The 23,555-nt window shown below is 39.9% G+C and overlaps 2 protein-coding genes across 3 annotated transcripts in view; one reads left to right on the top strand and one right to left on the bottom strand.

Annotated features, from left to right (window-relative positions):
- Positions 1 to 25: 25 nt before the first annotated feature.
- On the bottom strand, positions 26 to 14,960 carry LOC132126334 (serine/threonine-protein kinase Nek4-like). 2 transcript variants are annotated; one of them, XM_059537530.1, is made up of 15 exons: positions 14,740 to 14,960; positions 13,197 to 13,463; positions 12,920 to 13,117; positions 7,247 to 7,354; positions 6,976 to 7,130; positions 6,755 to 6,890; positions 6,060 to 6,659; positions 5,477 to 5,530; positions 5,012 to 5,167; positions 4,721 to 4,855; positions 4,517 to 4,583; positions 3,567 to 3,676; positions 3,038 to 3,129; positions 278 to 495; positions 26 to 183 (listed from the first exon to the last, which is right to left on the bottom strand). In XM_059537530.1, exons 1-15 carry the CDS (start codon positions 14,824 to 14,826, stop codon positions 41 to 43), a joined length of 2,526 nt encoding a protein of 841 aa, XP_059393513.1. In that variant the 5' UTR covers positions 14,827 to 14,960; the 3' UTR covers positions 26 to 40. The 2 variants fall into 2 exon arrangements, with proteins under 2 accessions (XP_059393513.1, XP_059393514.1); XM_059537531.1 differs by lacking the exon at positions 5,477 to 5,530.
- A 6,020-nt stretch (positions 14,961 to 20,980) lies between these two features.
- camk1b (calcium/calmodulin-dependent protein kinase Ib) overlaps positions 20,981 to 23,555 on the top strand; it is a 42,684-nt gene continuing 40,109 nt past the window's right edge. Inside the window, exon 1 of the mRNA XM_059538445.1 lies at positions 20,981 to 21,135. The gene's annotated coding sequence lies outside the window, so the exon portion shown is untranslated. The remainder of the gene's footprint in view (positions 21,136 to 23,555) is intronic.

Here is a 23,555-nt window from a genome sequence, read left to right as displayed (position 1 = left end):
AGACTGTTACGTTTATTTCTAATGTACAATGAAACTTCAGTTAACTTGCCTCTCTCTTCTCTTCATCCTCTTGCTGCATGATGTCCAGGACTCTGTCCAATAGCTTCACCCCGAGTCCTTTAACCACATCTGTACGCAAGTGCTCGATCACTCTCCTGACCTTTGCTGGACCCGTGCTGTCGTCTAAAAACAAATTAGGAACAAATTCGGTCACCAAAAAAAATCCTAACTCCAAATATTTAAACCGTTTTATTTTCAGGCAGGTATAAGTTATTACCTAATGGGAAGCCACTGATTTGGTTATCTCCCTGTCCCTCTCTGGATTTCCCATGAAGCATCAGCGTGTCCCTGTACTTCCTGTTTAGCTTGAACTCAGGCAGTGGAGTGGAGTGGGATCTTGAACTACCTGGTTCAAATGATACATCTCTGGCATCCATGTGTAATGTTTGTGTCATCATTTGGACCAAGTCTTGCATCTCATTGGTCTCAAACTTTCTGTAAAAAAAAAGCAATTTCACAAACAAATGCCAGCCATCTTATTCAGATTTCTAAAAACAGAATAGTGGCAAGATGGTTAATAGATGTACATGACAGATGCATAATCGGAATATGAGTGAATTCTGGCTCACGTCAGACTTTTTACATGCATAAACATTCAACTGAGACGGCCTTGCTCTCAGTTGTTGAAGCTCTAAGACTGGCAAGAGCGTAATCCAAATCTTTAGTACTTATCCTGCTTGATCGATCTGCTGCTTTTGACACGGTTAACCACCAGATCCTGTCAACCCTACTGGCAAAGGGCATCTCAGGAACCACACTCCTGTGGTTTGAGTCTTACCTATCAGATAGGTCCTTCAAAGTATCTTGGAGAGGTGAGGTGTCCAAGTCACAACATCTAACTACTGGGGTGCCTCAGGGCTCAGTTCTTGGACCACTTCTCTTCTCTCTCTACATGGCATCATTAGGTTCTGTCATTCAGAAACATGGCTTTTCATACCACTGCTATGCTGATGACACTCAACTCTACCTCTCATTCCATACTGATGATCCGACGGTAGCTATTCGCATCTCAGTTTGTCTAACATACATTTCTTCCTGGATGATGGACCATCACCTACAACTCAACCTTGCCAAGACAGAACTGTTTGTGGTTCCAGCAAACCCATCGTTTCATCACACCACATCAACCATAACTCCTTCAAAAACAGCCAGAAGCCTTGGAGTTATGATTGATCATCAGCTGACTTTCTCAGACCACATTGCTAAAACTGTCCGATCCTGCAGATTTGCTTTATTCAACATCAAGAAGATCAAGCCCTTTCTTTCGGAACATGCTGCACAACTCCTTGTTCAAGCTCTTGTTCTGTCCAGGCTGGACTATTGCAATGCCCTCTTGGCAGGTCTTCCAGCCAGTTCTATCAAACCTTTACAATTAATCCAGAATGTGGCAGCAAGACTAATTTTTAATGAGCCGAAAAGAATACACGTCACACCTCTGTTTATCAATTTGCACTGGCTTCCAATAGCTGCTCGCATAAAATTCAAGGCATTAATGTTTGCCTACAAAATTACCACTGGCTCTGCACCCATTTACCTAAATTTGTTACTTCAGACTTATGTGCCCTCTAGAAACTTGTGTTCTGCAAGTGAACGTCGCTTGATTGTGCCATCCCAAAGAGCACAAAGTCACTTTTACGGACTTTTAAATTATATGTTCCCTCCTGGTGAAATTACCTCCCCAACTCAATCCGGGCAGCTGAGTCCTTAGCCATCTTCAAGAATCGGCTTAAAACACATCTCTTCCATCTTTATTTGACCCTCTAACTTTAACACTCACTATTCTAGTTATATTCTTAAAAAAATAATAACTAACTTTCCAATCTTTTTGTATTCTATTTTCTTTTCATTTATTATGCAACTGTGTGTATGTATATATGTATTATCGGCGTTAACTTGAGACTCTTATCGGGCGATAAAAAAAGTATCGCCGTTAATCTATTCTCAAAGTTGGGTTGGGAGCTGGGTCTATACTACACGAGCTATGATGACTTTCACCTTGATATTTTAGCGTGGATGTATACCTTGCCGAATCTGTAGGGGGCGAGAACGAGTCTTTAAACCTTTGTGTATGCCTACTGTGAAATTACCACATTAAACGTGACATGCTAACATGGATGCAGCTAAGATGCTGCCAGGTTTGCTTCAGTGATTTATTTTTTATTTTTTAAAGAAGTTTCCCAATGGAAACCTCAACAAGACGCACGCCTGTTTCACACATACCCCGTCTGCAGTGCGTATGCAGTCCGTATGCGTTACGTATGTGGTGCAGAAGCAGCACAGACTCATACTCATTTTGCTTTCACACAGGACGCGTTTGCAGTCAGCTACTCGGTACGTGAAGGATCGCTGAACTGCTGCAGACGCAACGCTCCTGGAACGCACTGACGGACCGCAACCACAGGAACGCATGTGAATGAATGTGGAATTAGTTTACGGCTTTCTCAAGCAGTTTGTGTTGCATTTTGGAAACAGGAGATGAGCCCCTGGTCTAATGCACCACCTGTCTTGAGAAACCCGTTCTCAAAGACTTAACGTTACCTTTAGTCATAATTTTATTTGGGTAGCACACATTCTCAATGCCTTCGGCAGAATTCAAATGAGCCATTTTAATTTAGATTAATTCCAAGATTACAGTGAGATTAATCTAGATTTAAAAAATTAATCTATGCCCACCACTAATATCTCTCTCTCTCTCATATATATATATATATATATATATAAGACCTCTAACACTAGCTTTCTCTATTCTTTTTCTATTCTATCGGTTATCTTTTTATTTATTATATTATTTAAAAGCCCTTGCTATGTGTACTGTGTTAAGATAACTGAGACTTGTTATAGCACTTCTATATCATTGCTCTTTTTGTTGTTTATGATTGCTTCCACTGTCCTCATTTGTAAGTCGCTTTGGATAAAAGCATCTGCTAAATGAATAAATGTAAATAAATGCGGCCAGTTTGAGTACAAATAATAGTACCGTTCTCTGTAGTCGCCCTCTGAACGTTCAGTGGAGCTGGTGGAGGAACTACAATCTTCATCATCAGACTGTCTCCATGAGCACTTCCTCTCCTGATAAACAAAGAAAAAGAAAACTGACCAAGTAGCTGAGGTTATGTTAGATAGCATCTGCTTCAAATGGTTCCACAGAGCCTATATCAAGGCTTACTGTGTTGAGATGGTCCGGTTTACATATTAATTGGGATAATTCACCCAAATATGAAATTTCTCTCACCATTTACCCACCCTCATGTGATTCCTAATCTGAGGGACTCTGCAGAATGCAAAAGAAGATATTTTGAATTTTTTTTTAAAAACCAAACAGCATTTGAGTCCATTGACCATGGAAGCCCATGTGTGGACAAACAAAGAAACTGAGACAAAATATCTTCTTTTATGTTCCACAGATCAAATAAAAAAAGAAAAGAAGAGGTCATGTGAGTAAATGATGACAGAATTTTCTTGCAAGAAGTGTATAGTGTTGAGTCAGCGAGAAAGATCAGACATACCTTTCTTGTTTCCAAAGTTGTGCTGGCAGGTCTTGGGCAGTCTGGATGGTCTGTCTGCTTACTGTCTAATGAGGGGACATCACAAGGCACCCTTTTGACAGCGGACACAGCTTCAAAGAAAAGAAACATAAGGGATCATATTCAGTGAAACTGTACAAAACCTCCTTTCATCTGAATTGGTGTATGCAGCACCTGTGGGCTTTGATCATAGTGGGCAGCTCTCTTATGCATTCTAATGGACACATGCACAAGCGTCCCGCTTTGATCCACCAAAATGGTTCTTAATGGTGTTATTGCTCTTGAGGCCGCTTTAACAGAATGAAAGTCAGACCTCTTTTTAAATGTACTAAAAAGTGAACAGTTTCAAATCTAGCCTACATATTGACTGTGCATAATTTGCCAAAGAATAGAGCAATATTAGAACATGGTCATATTGTGCACGCCTAAATTTATAAAGAATGCTCATTCCAATTACATGAATACAGAAATATTCCAATCTGTGTAGAGGTATTTCAGCATTATTTATATAATACAATTACATGTTTATTTAACTGTAATTTAGAAATGTTGTTTTTTTATAAATACTTTTTATTATTCAGGTTACTGCTTATGTTTAATTCATTTTTATTTCAGTTTCAGCTTTAGTTATTGTTCAGTTTTTCATTTATTACCAGTTAGTTCTTTAGTGCTTCAATGTAAACTTACTTAAGACAGCTGCAAACGCAACCTTTCTTGTAGTTTTAGTTTCTCATCTAATATTTATATTTTATTTAATTTATAATTATTATTATTTATTTTTTTTAATGGCCATGTAATGACCATGTTAACTTGGTTATTGTTCTTCACCCTAAAAGTGTGTTCAGATCTTGCTTTGGTCCAATTCCATTCACGCTGTTGTATTTGAAACATTTCTAATTTCTATTTAATTACATTCAGAGAAATCCACAGACCTTGTAGTCTGGAGTTCTCCTGTAATTGCTTCAGTCTTCTCCGTTCCCTGGCTGACAGTGGACGATTCTGTAAGTAAAGTGAGCTCTGTTAACAACAGCAGCAGCGGCGGCAGATTACTGCATGCATGTATCTGACATGCATTTATATAGGGATATGCTGTGTGCAGCTGTTTAATGTAGTCTGTACAGTCAGTATTGTTTCACCTGCTGCTCTGGACAATTCTGGGCAGAGGACGAGAGATTGTCAGGTCTGTTTTTCTCCGAGTGGCCTTTCTGTTCATTGTTTACTGATGGGACATCTTCTGGAAGAGGCGGCAGAGGTCTGGGCACTGCTTTGACCTAAACATACAAATGTTTTAGAGAAAGCAAAAGACAACAGTAATGATATCTGATTCAATTTTGGTTCATGTTAAGTATTTGATAAAAAAAAAAAAAAAGTTTAATATTTTAGTTATCACTGAGTCCTAAAATACAAGAGCAAAAAAACAACAACACCTGTGCAATGTCCACGCTGCTCAGTTGATGGCTGTTCTGGTCATCGAGGGACTTGTCTTTCTTCTGCCTGCGCTGACGTGACATGGACGGTTCAGAGGAAGAGGAAGAGTGCTGAAGAAATGGTCTGCTTTGATCGGAGAGAGCTAAAGCGGACTCCTAAAATGTTATTATAAACAATGTTTCAATTGGTTTATGTTTTCTTTAAAATATTATATAAATATTTATAATAAACATACAGATTAAAAATATTATGTTAATATACAGCATCAACAACAAAAACGATAAAATAATTATTTTATTTGCACTTGAATAACCAATTTAAAAAACAAACAAACACAACAAACAAAAACGTTTTAAAGAATTTAATAAATATTTTCTGTAATATTTATAATAATATAAACAAACTAGTAAGTTGAACACAAATAAAAAAACAATAAAAAAATATTAATAATACCAGTGTTTTACCATTAAAATGTCAGGAACAGGCTTGAGTAGTTTCTCTGTGGAGTCTAAACTTCCCTGGAATATGAAGGACAACAAATACATTGTCTTCAGTGTAAAGAAAAGCTGTGGCTCAGTGGTAGAGCATTGCGTTAGCAGTGCAAAAGGTTGTGGGTTCAATTCCCAGAGAACTCATGTTAGGTAAAGAAATGTTAGCCTGAATGCACTGTAAGTCGCTTTGAATAAATGCATACATTTAAATAGTTTAAAGCACAGACATTAAATGTTGTGATTCCAAACCCATTTGAGTTTCTTTCTTATTTGGAATGCAAAAGGAGATATTTCAACGAATCAATGTTTTGATGACAAATTTTAACTTCCACTCCACTGTATGTTTCTCAAAGTATCTTCTTTCATGTTCCACAGAAGAAAGTAAGCCATAAGAGAATGACACAAGGTTGAGTAAAGGTAAAAATCACATTTAGAGGAAACTTCAACACTTTAGTCCATAATATATTTTGATGCCCATCAATGTTAGAGAACTTTAAGATTAGATTAGATTTTAAATTAGGCAATGCTATCAGAGGTTTTGATCACAGTAACTTACCTCACTCTCCTCAGTTGAACTTCCAGTAGGAACATCCTTTAGGACACAACATGCATTGCTAAGATTATCATCAACAGTCTTTCTGTGGCTCTCCGACTTTGTCTCAGCATTGTGATGTTGTTCCATAGGCTCGTGTGGGATGTCCTCCATCCCTGCCTCACGCAGAAGCTTCATTGTGTCGTCTTTAAGGTCCATACTTGCATTAAGAGCCTGATTCTTGCTTAGCATTTTAGTTTGATCTGCGGGCTTGGGTGTAGTTGAGTTTTGAGATATCAGTCCATTCGCTGACATCTTATCCTCGGCTCTGCTGACACCTAATGCTTGTGTCTGAGCAGGATCTTCTTTCTCCTCTTTCTCTCTCCTCTTGCTCACAGATGGCAGCGGCTTGTGGTTCTGATGGCTGCTGGGTTTTTTGGTTTTTCTCTGTTTTTGTTCCTGGGATTGGATTTCAATGTCTATATTGCTGATTGTTGCTGTAGATGGACCTGTTGAGTTAAAAATGTCCCGACTTGGAGATTTAGGGGGCAAGTGTGGGTTCAGAAGCACTTTTTCCACTGCATCATTACAGGGTTTTTGTCGGTTCAAGTGGTTTTCTTCAACCTATAAAACGTGTAAAACAAAACAGACGTACCGAGATCAAAACAATGCCTCGCACAGAAGAACAGCAGACTTCTAGGGTTCCCATTTCATCATACCTTTCTTCCTCTGGCCTTTGATTCAGAGTTAAGGCATTGTGGCTGAACAGCGTCATGATTGGGTTTGGTTGATGCATCAGATCCAGCACTGCTCGGTTTGCTGTTCGCTGCATTCTTCCGTGATTTGGCTGTTTTTCTGTTAGATCAGTAACAGGACAGACGAGTTGAAACTATTTCAATACGTTTATTTCAACTTTAAAGACAGGATAAAGTGCACATACTCTTTCGTGGCCTCCAGGAACCTGGAGATCTGCTGCTTGATGTACGGCTGTCGAAGGATGTGTTTGACGTCTGGCCTGTCCTCCGGTTTCTTACACAGCATCCGCTTGATCAGTTCTCCCAAATGGGGGTCGTATTTACTCGGCATCTGGGGCAACTGAACATTACAAATTAATTTATAATGTTAGAAGAATGTCTTGAATGAACAGCTCTTTAGATTTGATGCATGCAAATATTTACAGTTCAGTGAAACGGATGAATATATTCATGTACCTTCCCTTCTACGATGCGGTACACGAGAGAGTTCATGTCTTTTGCGTTGAAAGCATGTTTTAGAGTTGCCATTTCATACACGCAACATCCCAGGGCCCACACGTCTGACTGCAAACACAACCAAACAGAAGTAATGATTGATCCAGAACACAAAATATCTGGGTAAAGAGAGTCCAGGCCACACCAAAGTAATTTTGCATACAGAAAATAAAGTCACGTTTAGGACTATTAAGGTTTAAATTTAAGGACATTTTCAGTTTCAGAGTTTTTTCTAATTTTACTTATTCTCATTAATTAATTGTCATTACTATAAAACGGCATATTGCACAGCATCAAAGCAACATAAAAACTACTCAAACGTTTTTTTTTGTTTTTTTTATGATATTAGCAAATGTCTCTTATGCTCACCAAGGCTGCATTTGTTTGAGCAAAAAATACAGTAAAAACTGCAATATTGTGAAATATTATTGTTATTTAAAACGTCTCAGGTTACGAATGTAACCATGGTTCCCTGAGAGGGAACGAGACACTGCGTCCTCTGAGGGGACACTATGGGGAACACCTCGTCGTGACCCGTGTCTGAAGCATACTTTGAAAAACGCCAACGTGTTGGCCGGCGACAGCCTCTGACGTCACTACCAGCGCGACTATAAATACGCGCCCGTAGGACCCGTCACTATCTTCTTCGTGAAGCTTGCGTCCGAAGCATGGCAGGGAGCTAGAGGACGCAGTGTCTCGTTCCCTCTCAGGGAACCATGGTTACATTCGTAACCTGAGACGTTCCCTTTCAAGGGAACTTCGAACTGCGTCCTCTGAGGGGACACTATGGGGAACAGTATACCCACGCCGCCATGCTGAGGGGAGTGCAGACCAGAATCATGGCAAACACTAAGTACCAACTCTACCGCTTTTCTCTTCACCGGGAGTCGCCCCTGGGACGGTCTGACGGCTGCCTTATGACATTATCCCTTACGGCCAAAGGCCTAAGCTACATACCCAACTTATCCTGTAGGGCCTTGGCCCGGGGTAGAGCTAAAGGCTTGGAATCACGGAGATTGGCACTTGGCACTTTCCTCTACCAAGTCTTTGCCTGTCACACAGGGGCTACTGCTAGCTTTCGCAAAAACCTGCCGAAAGGGCTGTCCCTACAGCACTCTAGTAGCGGCGCCCTGTTCTAGATAGGTATCCGAGGATACCTAGGTGGAGTGGTGCCCAAGATGAACGGGGCTTAAACCAACTCAAGAAAAGGGCACGAAGCAGCAGCGCGAAGCCCTTACCATCTAGGGATTTTAGAAAGAACGCAGAGACTAGCGTGCGAACTTACCACAATGTGGATTTTAGAAAGTGCGCAAAGACTCCCGTGCACACTTACCATAACATGGATTTAAAATACTGTTCTAAGGAGGGGTTCTCGTGGGACTCTGTCAGAGCAGCTCGTAGAAGAATGGCCCGGGAGCAGAGCAATTGGAGGCCTCAGCCCCTGCCTCAGCAGGATGCCTGCTCTCACAGAGCGTCTCAAACAGTATGTGGTACTGGAGCGCTCTGAAGAACCGGGAATCAGTCTCCCAAGAGAGGAAGACTCCGAGCTCCGAGCAGCATGCTCATAGGTGACCCTTTCAGAAAAGGGGGGTTCTGCTGAACTACCCGAGAATTGCCCACACAGCCCCCCCCAAGTTGAGGGGGCTTGGGGTGTACAATAAGTACACACCGGTTGGATGAAGCCCAAGGAACACCGGGGCGAATCATCCCGAGAAAGGGAACGAAGTGGAGCGCGTAACCCTTACCATACAGGATTTTAGAAAGTGCGCAGAGTCTTGCGTGCACACTTACCACTTTACGTGGATTTCAGAAAGTGCGCAGAGTCTTGCGTGCACACTTACCACTTTACGTGGATTTGAGAAAGTACACAGGCAAGCGTGTGTACTGAAAGGTTACCTGACAACCACAGTATGTGGGAGCTCACATTCAGAGAGGCCTGTGAAGCCTGCTACCTGATAACCACAATATGTGGGAGTTCATCTACAGAGAGGCCTAGAGAGGCTTACTATCTGTTACCAGATAACCACCTCAGTGGAAACTGAAAGCAATATGGAACTCAACTCCAGGGAGGCTTGGTGAGGCCTACCACCTGACAACCACAAATCGCGGGAGCTCGTATTTTCTTTATGAAACGCACAGTATGTGGGAGCTAAATCTCCAGGGAGGCCTGGTGAGGCCTACCACCTGGCAACCACAGTATGTGGGAGCTCGTCTTCATAGAGACCTGATGAAGCCTACTATCTGAAAACCACAATGTGCTATTTAGTGGAACGCACAATATGTGGGAGCTAAATCTCCAGGGAGGCCTGGTGAGGCCTACCACCTGGCAACCACAGTATGTGGGAGCTCGTCTTCAGAGAGACCTGATGAAGCCTACTATCTGAAAACCACAATGTGCTATTTAGTGGAACGCACAATATGTGGGAGCTAAATCTCCAGGGAGGCCTGGTGAGGCCTACTACCTGGCAACCACAGTATGTGGGAGCTCGTCTTCAGAGAGACCTGGTGAAGCCTACTATCTGAAAAAAGCCACAACATGCTATTCCGTGGAAACGCATAGTATGTGGGAGCTAAATCTCCAGGGAGGCCTGGTGAGGCCTACTACCTGGCGACCACCGAACGTGGGAGCTCACCTTCAGAGAGACCTGGTGAAGCCTACTATCTGAAAACCACAATATGCTATTTAGTGGAGACGCACAGTATGTGGGAGCCAAATCTCCAGGGAGACCACCCAGCCCCTCATGTTGAGGGAAGCGATGCTTGAGGTGCATAACAAATACACACTGGTTGGATGAAGCCCAAGGAACACCGGGGGCGAATCATCCCAAGAAAGGGAACGAAGCGGAGCGCGTAACCCTTACCATACAGGATTTTAGAAAGTGCGCAGAGTCTTGCGTGCACACTTACCACTTTATGTGGATTTCAGAAAGTGCGCAGAGTCTTGCGTGCACACTTACCACTTATGTGGCTTTGAGAAAGTACACAGGCAAGCGTGTGTACAGAGAGGTTCCCAAGCATCGCAGAGGCGCTGGATCGCACGGGAGCGGTGAGCTCCAACCCTCTTTTCTAGGCGAGGGGAGCATCACCTCGCCAGGCGGCCCCTCAGAGGACGCAGTTCGAAGTTCCCTTGAAAGGGAACGTCTCAGGTTACGAATGTAACCATGGTTCCCTGAGAGGGAACGAGACACTGCGTCCTCTAGCCGGACATCTATGGAATTCCCTGCAGTGCTGTGCCAATTCTTTGGCCACCTAGCTACTGTAAGGAAACTCACAGAGATTGTTAGTAGACATATAACCACCAGCAACATAACGTCCATAAACAGGTAGAGCAAGGGTTACCTACTCACCCACCCTCCTGTACTGGAGTGCCGCTGCGGGGCGCCCCCTTCTGGTCCAGACCGTCAGTAAGGCGGTTGCTATGAACATAGAACCAACCAAAACATCATAGGTCCAGAAGGAGACTGTTATGTGAGAGACCGTCCACCTAACCTCGATCAGGTGGAAGCTGGTGGCTACAGGGGAATTAGGCAGGGGAGGACAAAAAACAGAGGTTAAAAACAGAGGTTAAAAACATCCGGAGCTACTAGGTCATACTACCGCTCTGACCCGGGCGAGGACGCTGCCTCGTCCGAATCACGTCCCTCAGACCCTGCTTACCGCTCCGTGACCCGCGGTTCCTCTTGCCCCTGCCCTTAGGCGGGGGAGGAGCGCGAGCCGCAACACTAGCCTTCTGCGCCCCTCTACGACCCTCAGATCGAGATGAGCCAGGACCCCTGAGTTGCTCGGGCTCGGACCTGGACCTTCGTGGAATGAAGGATTTAAAGGCCGCTGAGCGCGCCCTTGCCTCCCTGAACTTCCCGACCACCATCTCGATGGAGGTACCAAAAAGCTCAGAAGGCGAGACCGGAGCATCGAGAAGAAACCCCCTTTCTTCCTTCCCGATGTCAGCCAGGTTCACCCATAGATGTCTCTCCGTCACCACCATGGCCGCCATAGACCTGCCCATGGCGGAGGCGGCCTGCTTGGTAGCTCGGAGAGAGAGGTCTGTGGTGCGGCGCAGCTCGGCTACCTGGTCAGGTGAAAGGCCCTCACCTGTATCCAGGTCCTTCAGCAGGTCAGCCTGGTAGGCCTGGAGCACCGCCATCGTGTGCAGTGAAGCCACAGCCTGACCGGCTGCCGCGTATGACCTGCCATTTAAGCGGGATGTATCTTGGAGGGGCTTAGATGGCAAAGCGGGAGATTTAAGAGAGGATGTTTGCCCCACAGAGAGATAGCAAGCCAGCGTCTCTTCTACAGGGGGCATCCTCTCATAGCCGTTCTCATGCAAGCCCTCGATATTAGCATAGCTCGTATGCTGAAACCGGTGGATGCGAGAGGAAAACGGCCTCTTCCATTCCTTTTCGACTTCTGCATGCAAGTCAGGCAAGAATGGAAGGCTCACCTGGGCTGGAGGGCTATGGTCAGACAAGTACCGCTCAGCAAGGCGACCTCGTGGCGCCACCTTGCTGGCACGCTTCCATGGCAAATCTAATTTTGCCGTGGCGCGATCCATAACCTCTAACAGCTCCTCATACGCGGGACAGGAGGATTGAGAAGGCTCAGCCTCAGCTTCTTCACCACTCTCAGACATCTCCTGCTCTTCCTGGGTAGAACCCAGCAGAGCACTAACTTCAGTGTCAGAATGGGTTAATGATACCACATCTGCCTCCCGAAGTTCGCTCTCGTTCGCCGCCAGAGAGTGTGAAAAGGAAGGTCCCTCTCTACACTCCTCAGCGAGATCCATTTGTGATCCCCACGAGCTCATTCTCCTCCGTGCCTCGGCAACGGCGGGACCTGAGCCGCGGGATCCAGATGGCTGTCCCTCTTTCCTCGAAAAGAGAGACAAACGAGAGTGGAGCTTTCTCAGAGAGAAACGCTCGCAGTGCACGCAGACCGCCCCCTCAAGGACATCGCGCGCGTGCTCTTCGCCCAAACAAGAGACGCAAAGAGTGTGCGTGTCATCGGGTGTCAGATAACGCTGACACGGATGCACACACTGTCTAAACGCCTTGCTAGTGGAAGCCATGATGAAAACAGTAATAGATCGCTCTTACCGTTTTGGTCGTTTCTCAGATGCACGCTTCAAACAAAACAGTCAACTGAAGACGAAGAAGATAGTGACGGGTCCTACGGGCGCGTATTTATAGTCGCGCTGGTAGTGACGTCAGAGGCTGTCGCCGGCCAACACGTTGGCGTTTTTCAAAGTATGCTTCAGACACGGGTCACGACGAGGTGTTCCCCATAGTGTCCCCTCAGAGGACGCAGTTCGAAGTTCCCTTGAAAGGGAATCAATGTTTTCTATTGGACTATAATTTAAAATATAATTTATTTCTGTGATTTCAAAGCTGAATTGTCAGCATCATAACTCATAAGTCTTCAGAGTCACATGATCCTTCAGAAATAATTCTAATATGCTGATTTGCTGTTCAAGAAACAGTTCTTATTACGATCAATGTTGAAAACGGTTTGGTTGAAAAATATAGCCTTAACAGGTTTTGTGAAATATCAAAACTAATAAAAGTTATTTCGCTAAAACTAAACCGACACAGACACTACTGTTATGATTGTTGTGAGTGAGTTGTGTCCATGCAGTACCTTGTAGTTGTACGGTTTGTTGGAGAAGAGTTCTGGACTCATGTAGTAAGGTGTGCCGATCAGAGTGCTGGCCATGTCGTTCTGACTCTCCAGGACCCGCGCGATGCCCAGATCACCCACTTTGATTATGCTGGTCTTGGTCAAGAAGATATTCTGCGTTTTCAGATCTCGATGCAGAATGTGCTTCTCGTGTAAATACTATGGATCAACAACAATGCAAAAGCTTTATTATTCAGCTAAAAACTCGGGAAGGACAGATGGATGGTCACGGACTCACCTGAAGGGCCATGGCAATCTGAACAAACCACTCCACAACCTGTCTCTCAGGAAGTAGTTCTCCCTTCTGCTGTTTGAGTCTGTGGTAAAGATCTCCTCCCTCACAGAATCCCATCACAATGTAAAGCTGACAGTCCTCGCCTTCCCATGATTCCCTGTAGGTGACGATGTTGGGATGCTTGAGCTGTGAGAGGAGCTGTGCTTCCTGCTCCGCAGACCGCCGTTCGCGTCTGGAGGATGTTCTCAGGTTCAGCTTCTTGATCACATACTGCCAAAACCATACAATATATTGTATATATTATATTTGCACATAAACAAAAGACAGAAATTCTAGCGGAAAATGTCCACATTAAAAAAAAAAAGATGCTCTAATGTTTGCTGTACAAAGAAGGTTCATATCAGCAATCATGTGTACCGTATCGCATATCAATTATTTTCATTTTTGTTCAATATGAAAATTATTTATTTATTCACTTTTTAACACCAGGCTATTTTCCTGGCGATCTCTGAATAAATTATACAAAGGTATACAATTAAAAAAAGGTTTTAAAAGACATTTTTAGATATACACTAGACAAAAATTTTTAAAATACATTCAGGTGATACACTTTTAAATAAGTTAGACACACCTCTGAATAAAACCATTGTCTATTTACATTATAAACAGTGCAATCCAATAAAATATATGTTTCACAGTCAATTTTTTTTTTAATATTAAAATCAAAAAGAATAAAAATCAAGACTCAAGTTACATAGCTCCATAAAAAACAAAGTATTTCGTAAGAAGAAACCAAAAGATGCACACAATTTTTTTTCTTATTTATGTAGCCTATTTATTTATGTTTTATTATGCAGCACAGCACATATGAACCAGACATTTTAATATCAAGTTTTTGTATAAAAGTGTATTTTAGGTGCTGATAACCTTTTAAGATTTTCCAAAATTTTAATCACTTCTACAATACAACTAAACTGGCCTTTTTGTCAAAAATCTTTCTTAAATAAATACATAAAAAAATGCATGTATATGATAACTAAATTGTTTATTTAAAATGGTAAGCAAAAAGTTTCTCAAAATAATTACAGAGCACGTCACAATGCAGGATGTCAGCTGCCTTTATAGTAATTGATCAAACAAATCAACAACATCAGTAACACTGAACCATACATTATTCCGTCTAACAGGTTGATTTGATTCCTGTTTTTCATACACATTTATATTCATACATAATCATTCTGATGTGAAGCGTCAGAGGTATTATAAATTATAAGTTATTATAAATGTGTAATGTATAAGGAATATTAAACGCATCATGAAGTAATAAAAAATCCTAAATAATAAAAAAACATAAAAATAAAAAAAAGTTTTTCCTAAAATATGCAAATACTCCTGGTTATAGAAGAGGCTAACTCTCAGATGTAGTATCAACAACAACAAACTCTGTTATTAACTAATGCTTAAAAATAAAGGCATTCGTTCCGTTTGAACACATGAAGGAGTGTGTTAGTGATCAGCAGGACTCAGATGCACGCAGCGCTGTTACCTGTTTCCGGTCTGACCTGTGTCTGACCAGATTCACCTCCCCATAGCTCCCCTTCCCCACAACTCTCACGAATGAGTAACTGTCCATGATCCTCCGTCCAGAGACGCTCTCTGTATCACATAGCGAGTGACGCGAAGCCCTTCTGCAGGAGTTAAAACACAAGCACGCGCGCTGTTCTCAATGCACCGACGGTGATTTGTCTGTTTCAAACTTGTTTTGGGTGACACTACTACTACTACTAGTGTTTAATGGCGGTTTGGCAGACCAACATAAATGGTGCATTTCCGCCACCTACTGATCTGGAGTGTGGAGTGTACTTGGCTTTGGAAGAGAGAGAAAAAAAAAAAAAAAAAAAAAAAAAAAAAAAAAAAAAAAAAAATTTAAAAAAAAAAAAAAAAAAAAAAAAAAATTAAATTCTATTTACTATTCCTGTTTTATTTAGATATTTAAATAATAATTCATGAATTCTTGATTGTCTTATTCCATTTCCTAGTAATACTTTAATTGAAATTGTATCAACTCCCATCCTTCCTAACTCTTGACTTAACTGTTGTCTCTCCCTTTCATATGCAGCACATTCTAAAAGAATATGCTGCACTGTTTCTAACTCCCCGCAATTGTCACATTTTCCTGTATCATGCTTCCCTATTTTATAAAGACTATAATTTAATGCAGTGTGACCAATTCTTAACCTTGTAATAATGACATCTTTTTTCCTATTTCCATATCTTTTCCTCTCATTTCCAACCCGTTCCTGAATTTGATAAAGATGTCTTCCTTTAGAGTCATTATTCCATATCTTTTGCCATTTTTTACTAATTTCAATTGCTATTAACCTCTTGATTTCTGATTTACTTAATGATACCTTAATTTCTATTTGTGGATGCTTTAATGCTTTCTTTGCCAACTTATCTACCTCCTCATTACCATCCACACCCACATGTGCTGGCACCCAGAGGAAGAATACCAATACCCCTAACTGCCTTGCTCTAAATAAACCTTGCAAAACTTCAAATATTAAATCTTGTCGAGATTCCGATTTTCCACTCATAAGACTAGTGAGAGCAGCCATTGAATCCGTACATATCACAATTCTTGATGGTTGCACTTCTTCAATCCACTGTATTGCTAATATGATAGCTAGTAATTCAGTAGTAAATACTGACACATGATCCGATACTCTTTTTGCAATTTTTATATTAAATGTAGGAATGAATACTGCTGCTGCTGTTCTACAAGACTCTGGATCCTTTGACCCATCTGTAAATACCTGTAATACTGAATAATATTCTCGATTTACATACTGTTCAACTACTAACTTAGTTGGTATGCTTATTTGATTATTTATTTCTTTATGTATTTGTAAGTCAATTAATGGCATAGGATACATCCAAGGGGGAATTGCTGGTATAGGAACAGAAGGGGCTATTAAATATTCTTTCAATCCCAAGCTATTTGCCTCCTTCCCTACTACCCAACCAAAGCTTTCTATTTCTTTGTATTCATACTCCCAACATTCCTTCAAAAGTATTTTTACTGGATGACTTTCCAGATGTCCACATACACCAGACCAGTATCTCATCCTCAATTGAAGTCTGCGTTGTTCCAATGATAATTCTCCTAATTCAACTTGTAATGATACTACCGGAGAAGATCTAAATGCTCCACAACAAATTCGCAATGCCTGATTTTGTATTACTTGTATTTTTTTAAGTAAAGTTTTATTCGCAGAACTATATACCATACTTCCATAGTCTATATTTGACCTGATCACTGCATAATAAATTCTTTTCAGTGACTGGCAACTTGCTCCCCAGTCCGCACCTGACAAGCATCTTAAGACATTTATTCCTTTTTTACACTTTTCTATCAATTTCTGAATATGAACTCCAAAGTTTAATTTATAATCCATCCACATACCCAGAAATCTCACTACATTGACTTGTTCCAGCTGATTACCATACATTTTAATATTTAACATAGGATTATTTTTCTTATTTGAAAAACAAATTACTTGTGTTTTTACCACAGAAAATCGAAAACCCCAACTATTTGACCATTTCTCCACCTCCTTCACTGCTTTTTGCATTTTATTCTCTACAAGCAGCCTATTACGCCCCCTTTTCCACAATGCCCCGTCGTCTGCATACAATGATCTTCCTATTCCAGTCTCAATATTTCTAAATATATCACTAATCATTAAGTTGAAAAGAATAGGGCTGCTCACACTTCCCTGGGGAGTTCCATTCTCAATTGAGAGAATCCTAGAATATGCAGACCCTACTCTAACTTGAATCGTTCTTCCAAACAAAAAACTTGAAATCCAGTTATACATTTTTCCCTCAATTCCCAAACTTTCCAATTTCATTAACAGCCCTTCTTTCCACAACATATCATAAGCCTTTTCAACATCGAAAAAGACTCCCACCAACATTTCTTTATTAACTTGAGCTTTTCGAATTTCCGCCTCCAAACTCAGAATTGAATCCATCGTATTTCGCCCTTTTCTAAATCCGCTTTGACATGCTGACAGCATACCTTTACTCTCCATTTCATACGTCAACCTATTCATAACCATCCGTTCCATAAGTTTGCATAAATTGGATGTCAATGCAATTGGTCTATAACTAACTGGCTGGGAATGGTCTTTTCCAGGTTTAGCGATTGGCACTATTACTCCATGTTTCCAACTCACAGGAATCTTCCCTGAATCCCAAATTTTATTAAAAAGTCTTAAAATTATATTCAATGATCCATCTGACAATTGCTTAATCATCTCATAACAGATTTCATCCTTTCCTGGGGAAGTATGTTTAACCCCTACAAGTGCTCTCTTTAACTCATATAAAGTAAATGTTGAGTCTAACCTACTTCCTGACGGAATCTTCTTTTCATATATATGCTCATTCTCTTTCACTTTCTGTTCCCTATACTTCTTCATATTATCTGTAATATTATCATTACTATGCACCTTTACAAATGCTTCCACTAACATCTCTGCTTTATCACTATCTTTTATCGCTATTTTCCCATGTCCTACTAAAACTGGAATATTAATATTTCTCTGAATCCCTCCCATCTTCCTAATCATGTTCCAAACTTCATTTATTTCAATGTCTTCCCCTATTCTATTGCAATATTCTCTCCAGAACATTCTTTTTGCTATTCTTATTTCTCTCCTAACCATAGCCTGAGCTCTCTTAAAAATAATGTAATCAGTAAACAATACAGATTTTCTGGCTTTCTTCATTGCTTTATTTCTTTCCCTCACTGCCTTACTACATTTTTCATTCCACCACGGGACTGCTTTTCTTCTACTTATAGTTTTCGTTTTTCCTATTACTTCCTCTGCCGTATTTCTTAACACTTTAATTACTTTCATACTTAACTCTTCTATTTCTTCAATTTCTCCCATTTCGTTCATATTGTTATTACACAGTTCTTTAAAAAGCTCCCAATTAGCTCCCTTAAATTTCCATCTTGGCATTCTCTCCACCACAGTTTGTACAATATCCACACCAATTTGACACCATATTGGATAGTGATCACTTCCCATTGAACTTTGCTTGCTTACACTCCATTCACATTTTCTAGCTAGATCTTCTGAAACCAGAGTAATATCCAATGCTGAATTACGCCCATTACTCACATCTATTCTTGTTATACTTCCATTATTAATACATACTAACCGTCCCCAATCTAGCATTTCTTCCACTATTAACCCATTATAATCTGTTTTAACACTCCCCCATAATGTATTATGTGCGTTAAAATCACCACACCATACTACCTTCTGACTAGTATTACCTCTTATTTTTTCCACTGCATTCTTACATAGCTTTTCACATGGATTATAAAAATTAATTATTTTTATACTTTGATTCCCTTCCCATACTTCCATCATCAACGCCTCTTGATCCTCACTCACTTCTACATTCCTGTATCCCACCCCTTGTTTTATAAATATTGCTACCCCACCTCCATTACAGTTTTTCCTATCTTTCCTAATTAGTTGATACCCTTGCAAAACAAAATTTAACTGAGGTTTAAACCATGTCTCCTGTATACATATAATATCTGGTCTTTTATCCAGATCAGAGATGAATTTTTTAAACTCTTGTCCATTAGCAATTAAGCTTCTCGCATTCCACTGGAATATTAAAAGCACCATTATGAACCACCACATCCTGCTTGCGTATTTGTTAACTGCATCTTTAATTTTTCATTAATCATTTCCACAGAAATCCCCTCAATCTCTAGATATTTTTCAGCTGCTTTTATTATTATTCTGATTCTTTCAGTCCGGCTTTCTGTTTGCGCAGAACAATTCACCACTTCAGCTATAAAGGTTACAAATGCCACATTATTCTTAATCCCAAAGCTCTCTTTAGTTTTTCCCTGAGCCGTTTCCATCTTTTGTTGAGGAATTCCTTTACCTTTATCCCCTGATTCCAAAGTATTTCCTACTTTCTTCACCGCCTCCGAATATGACAATCCTTCCTTTATTCTTACATTTTGCACTTGAGCTGCATTTTTCCTCACCTCACATCCTCCATACCCCGCACTATGCTCCCCTCCGCAATTACAACACTTGGGATCAACTCCTTGCTCGCATTTGCCATATTCATGCTCTCCACCGCATCTCGCACACCTTTGTTTACCTCTGCATACAGCCGCTACATGTCCAAACTTTTGGCATTTGTAGCATCTTAGTGGAGGGGGTACGTAAAGCCTAACCGAGAAACTCATAAATCCTAAAAAGACTTTACTTGGCAGCTTATCCTCATCAAACTGAATCATCACTGATAGACTATCTCCCCTTTCATTGTTTCTATTACATTTAAGTCTTTTCACACCAATTACTGCGCCTCCCGTAAGACCTTTCTTAATCTTTTCCTCTGTTACATCAGTAGGGATCCCTGTAATTACTCCTTTAACCCATTTCTTTTCTTCTTGAACTGAACAATTCACACCCTGTCCCATGATCGTTTTAATTTCTAGAGCCTTTTTCTGTTGTCTACTGTCCTTACAATATATAATCAATCTACCATCCCTCAACTTCTTCACACTTTCAACCAGTCCTATTTTTTCCTTAATCACTTTAGATAATTTCAGTGGATTAATGACACTGAAAGATCCAGCATCTAATTTCAACAATACCTTAAACTCTTCTTTCCTTCCCCTTGTCACGTGTAATCCATTCTCACTTTCAGTTTCCGATTCATTTCTTCTATTTTTCTTCCTTTTCCGATTTCCTACTGTACTCCATTCACTATCTCCACCTTCCGCGCCAAAATTTTCATCCTCCATTTCCGGATCGCTACCGGATTCTACTCCACTTCCTACCATGCACACTCCAGTCACAGATCAGCTGTCTTCCGCCCACCCGTCTTCCTGAACTGCTCCCCGGCCTTTTGGGTGACACGGAGCACAGGAAACAGCCGAACACAGCTTCAGCGTCACCAGGCAACTGAGCGCGTTAACGCTGCGCGCTCGGGATTAATGTGTGCGCACAGTTTGAGAACAGCGCCATCTTACGGCGCGGCGACACGCGACAAGAAAGAAAAACAGAGAGACTGTTGTTTATGTCATAATTAATTAATTAACATCTGCAAATATTTTAAATCAATATTTAGTATGGAAAGTCTTATAAAGATTAAAGTTGTGTGTTAATAACCAGTATAGCCCAAGTCATTTTTTTTCACCAGTAGGTGGCGTAATGTTTTTATTAACGTATTAACCACCAACAAAACCATCAGCCTTAATTAAACAAGCAACATGATTTTTTTTCTCAATCTCTTTTTTTTGTGAACGAAGTGAACAGTTTAAAATTTAAAATGCATTTAAACTGTTGACGTCACATATTGTACCACATTGGATGTCTATATTCCACTTTATACATTATGCAACTGCCTATAACTTGGCAACTACATGAAAATGAAAAATACGAGATAGGATGCGCATATTTTTGTAAATCATATAGGCTATTCTAATAGCATATGCTGATTTAGTGCTAGATTATTAACAAATGCTGTAATTATTGTCAGTGCTGCAAGCAGTTTTTGCTGCTTAATAACAGCAATAGCCTACATAAATCAATTTAATGCATCTTTGCTGAATATATTCATTCATATATCAGATATCAGATAAAGCAGCTATAAAAATCAAATTCTAGGAACACCGATTAGGACAGACATAGCCCCGCCCCATTACCTGAGAGTCAGCTATCTCTTTCACCTGATAGGCGTAGAGCTGTAGAGGCGCTGTGACGTCAGGGCGCGCTGAGACTGGGTCAGCCGGAGGAAGCGGCAGCCAGAGCTCCGCGAGACCCGCGAGCGCACCGCGTTCAGAACAACAGCCGGAGACGCGCTTCTGCTGCACCCCTGCGATACACAGGTACACACATCCACTGCATTTAACGCTGTGTCTAACACGACATGTTGAGGACAGGCGTGCATGATCGATAACTGCTGCATGACATGCACTACAAATGCAAGCTAGTCGCACAGATTAAGACCTTACAGTAGGTTTTAGTTTGAGTTAGCTGGTTGTCTCTACTCCACATGACTTTATGATGGGTTAGTTATCTCGCCTATTAGAGGATGTGGTCAACCGCTCCTATAGTCTTTGAATGCACTGAAACTTTAACAGCTGATAGTTTGATAGGATACAATGATTGGAGATGAGAAACTATATATATATGTATATATATATATATATATATATATATATATATATATGTATGTATATATATATATATATATATATATATATATGTATGTATATATATATGTATGTATATATATATATATATGTATGTATATATATATGTATGTATATATATATATATGTATATATATATATATATATGTATATATATATATGTGTATATATATGTGTATATATATATGTATATATATATATGTATATATATATATGTATATATATATATATGTATATATATATATATATATATATATATATATATGTATATATATGTATATATATATATATATATATATATATGTATATATATATATGTATATATATGTATATATATATATATGTATATATATATATATATGTATATATATATATATGTATATATATATGTATATATATATATATATGTATATATATATGTATATATATATATATATATGTATATTTACATTGTCATTATGATGCATCAATTTCTTGATTTCTTATATGTTTAACTATATATTTCTCGGTTGTATTGAAAACTCTGCAAGTTTAAAATAAAAACACATCCCAGCAGCATTTAAAGATAGACTACTAAATTACAAAATTTGACTCTTTTGAACATCTGCAATATTCTGACTTCATACTAGTTAGCATTTCAGCAAATTATCAACTGTGTTTATCAGTCAGTATGTGTCAGTGCCATGCCATTCCACGTTGACATCTTTACTGTAATGGAGTTCATAACTGACATTATGACTTTTTCAAAAGGTTTAATTCAGGCTGTATCCTCAAAAGTGGCACTGTTAAAACCCATCAAAGGTGACCGCAAAACCACGTGAGAAAAATTGCTTAGCAAAGTGATTTATTTCATTTTACACAAACATTAAAAGAAAGCCTTAAAGCAGCAAAAAGTGGACTGTTTATTTGTAAAGGTCATGAGATGATAAAACAATAAATAAATAAGTAGGGATGCATAGACAGATTTTTTTTCTTGCCATTCTTTAAATATGGAAGCTGCTAACCAACACATAAGCAGATAAATCAAAATTTTGACTTACATTTTTGTGAGCCTTATTAGAAAAACTAACGGCTTATTGCATCCAAGGCAAGCACTTCAAACTATATCAAACTTATAATGTACAGCTGCTTTAAAAAATAAATAAATAAATAAATTATATATATATATATATATATATATAGATAACACTAACATTACAAATGAACATATTTTCTTAATATCAATATGACCTCCAATATATTGTGCATCCCAATTAAAATGCTCAAAAACTCGAAAACAAATTATTTAAAATATATGAAATTACACTTCACTGTATTTGACCGTAAAAGGACAAAGCCTGACTGAAAATGTTTGATGTTTTAGTTTAATCAGTTATCTTATCTGAACATATCATCTGTTTCTTTTAACCAGTCACATGTGTGCCCTTTCTCTCTCAGCCCATTAGCATTTCTTTTCTGCATTCTTGTGATTTTTCCTCCTCTTTGGCACAGCCAGTGTTGGCATTATTTAAAGCATTCTGGCTGTTTGATTTCCTCATTTGAACATTCTTAGGACTCAGACAGCCTGCTGGTTTTAGCAATTAATAACCTCAGATGGAGCTGGTTACAGTCTAGTATTTGACCGGTTGGTGTACTAGAATAGATCTAGCCTTTATCAGTCGTTGTGGGCTGCTCTGAAAGTCAGGATGTGATTGATGTGCAGATAGACGCATTCATGTTAGGGCTGGTTACAAGCAGCGTATCTTCCACTTTGCAAAGCTTTTGTTTGTGCAGTCAGTTGTGCAGTTCTGTACTAGGCTGTAGAAGGAAATAAAGTCACAGTTATCACTGCATTATAAGTATTCTAAAACAGTAACAAAGCGACAGCTGAACTTCCCTATGCTTTCCCGCGGCATTCACTTCCCTTTGGAGTCATGTCGAGGGCACTGCACTTTGACGGAGCTATTTGCACATAAAAAAAGAGAGCTTTTTGTTATAGAGCAAGTCATGTGCTATAATTAAAAGCTGAGCTTTGTACCTGTGTGCAAATAACATGTGGATCACACACTTGTTGATGGGTTGTTTGTCGCAAGCAACCATATGGCATTTGTGTA

Source organism: Carassius carassius, chromosome 44, assembly GCF_963082965.1.
Source record: "Carassius carassius chromosome 44, fCarCar2.1, whole genome shotgun sequence".
Lineage (NCBI taxonomy): Eukaryota > Metazoa > Chordata > Actinopteri > Cypriniformes > Cyprinidae > Carassius > Carassius carassius.
This window is presented reverse-complemented; position numbering and strand designations above follow the sequence as displayed.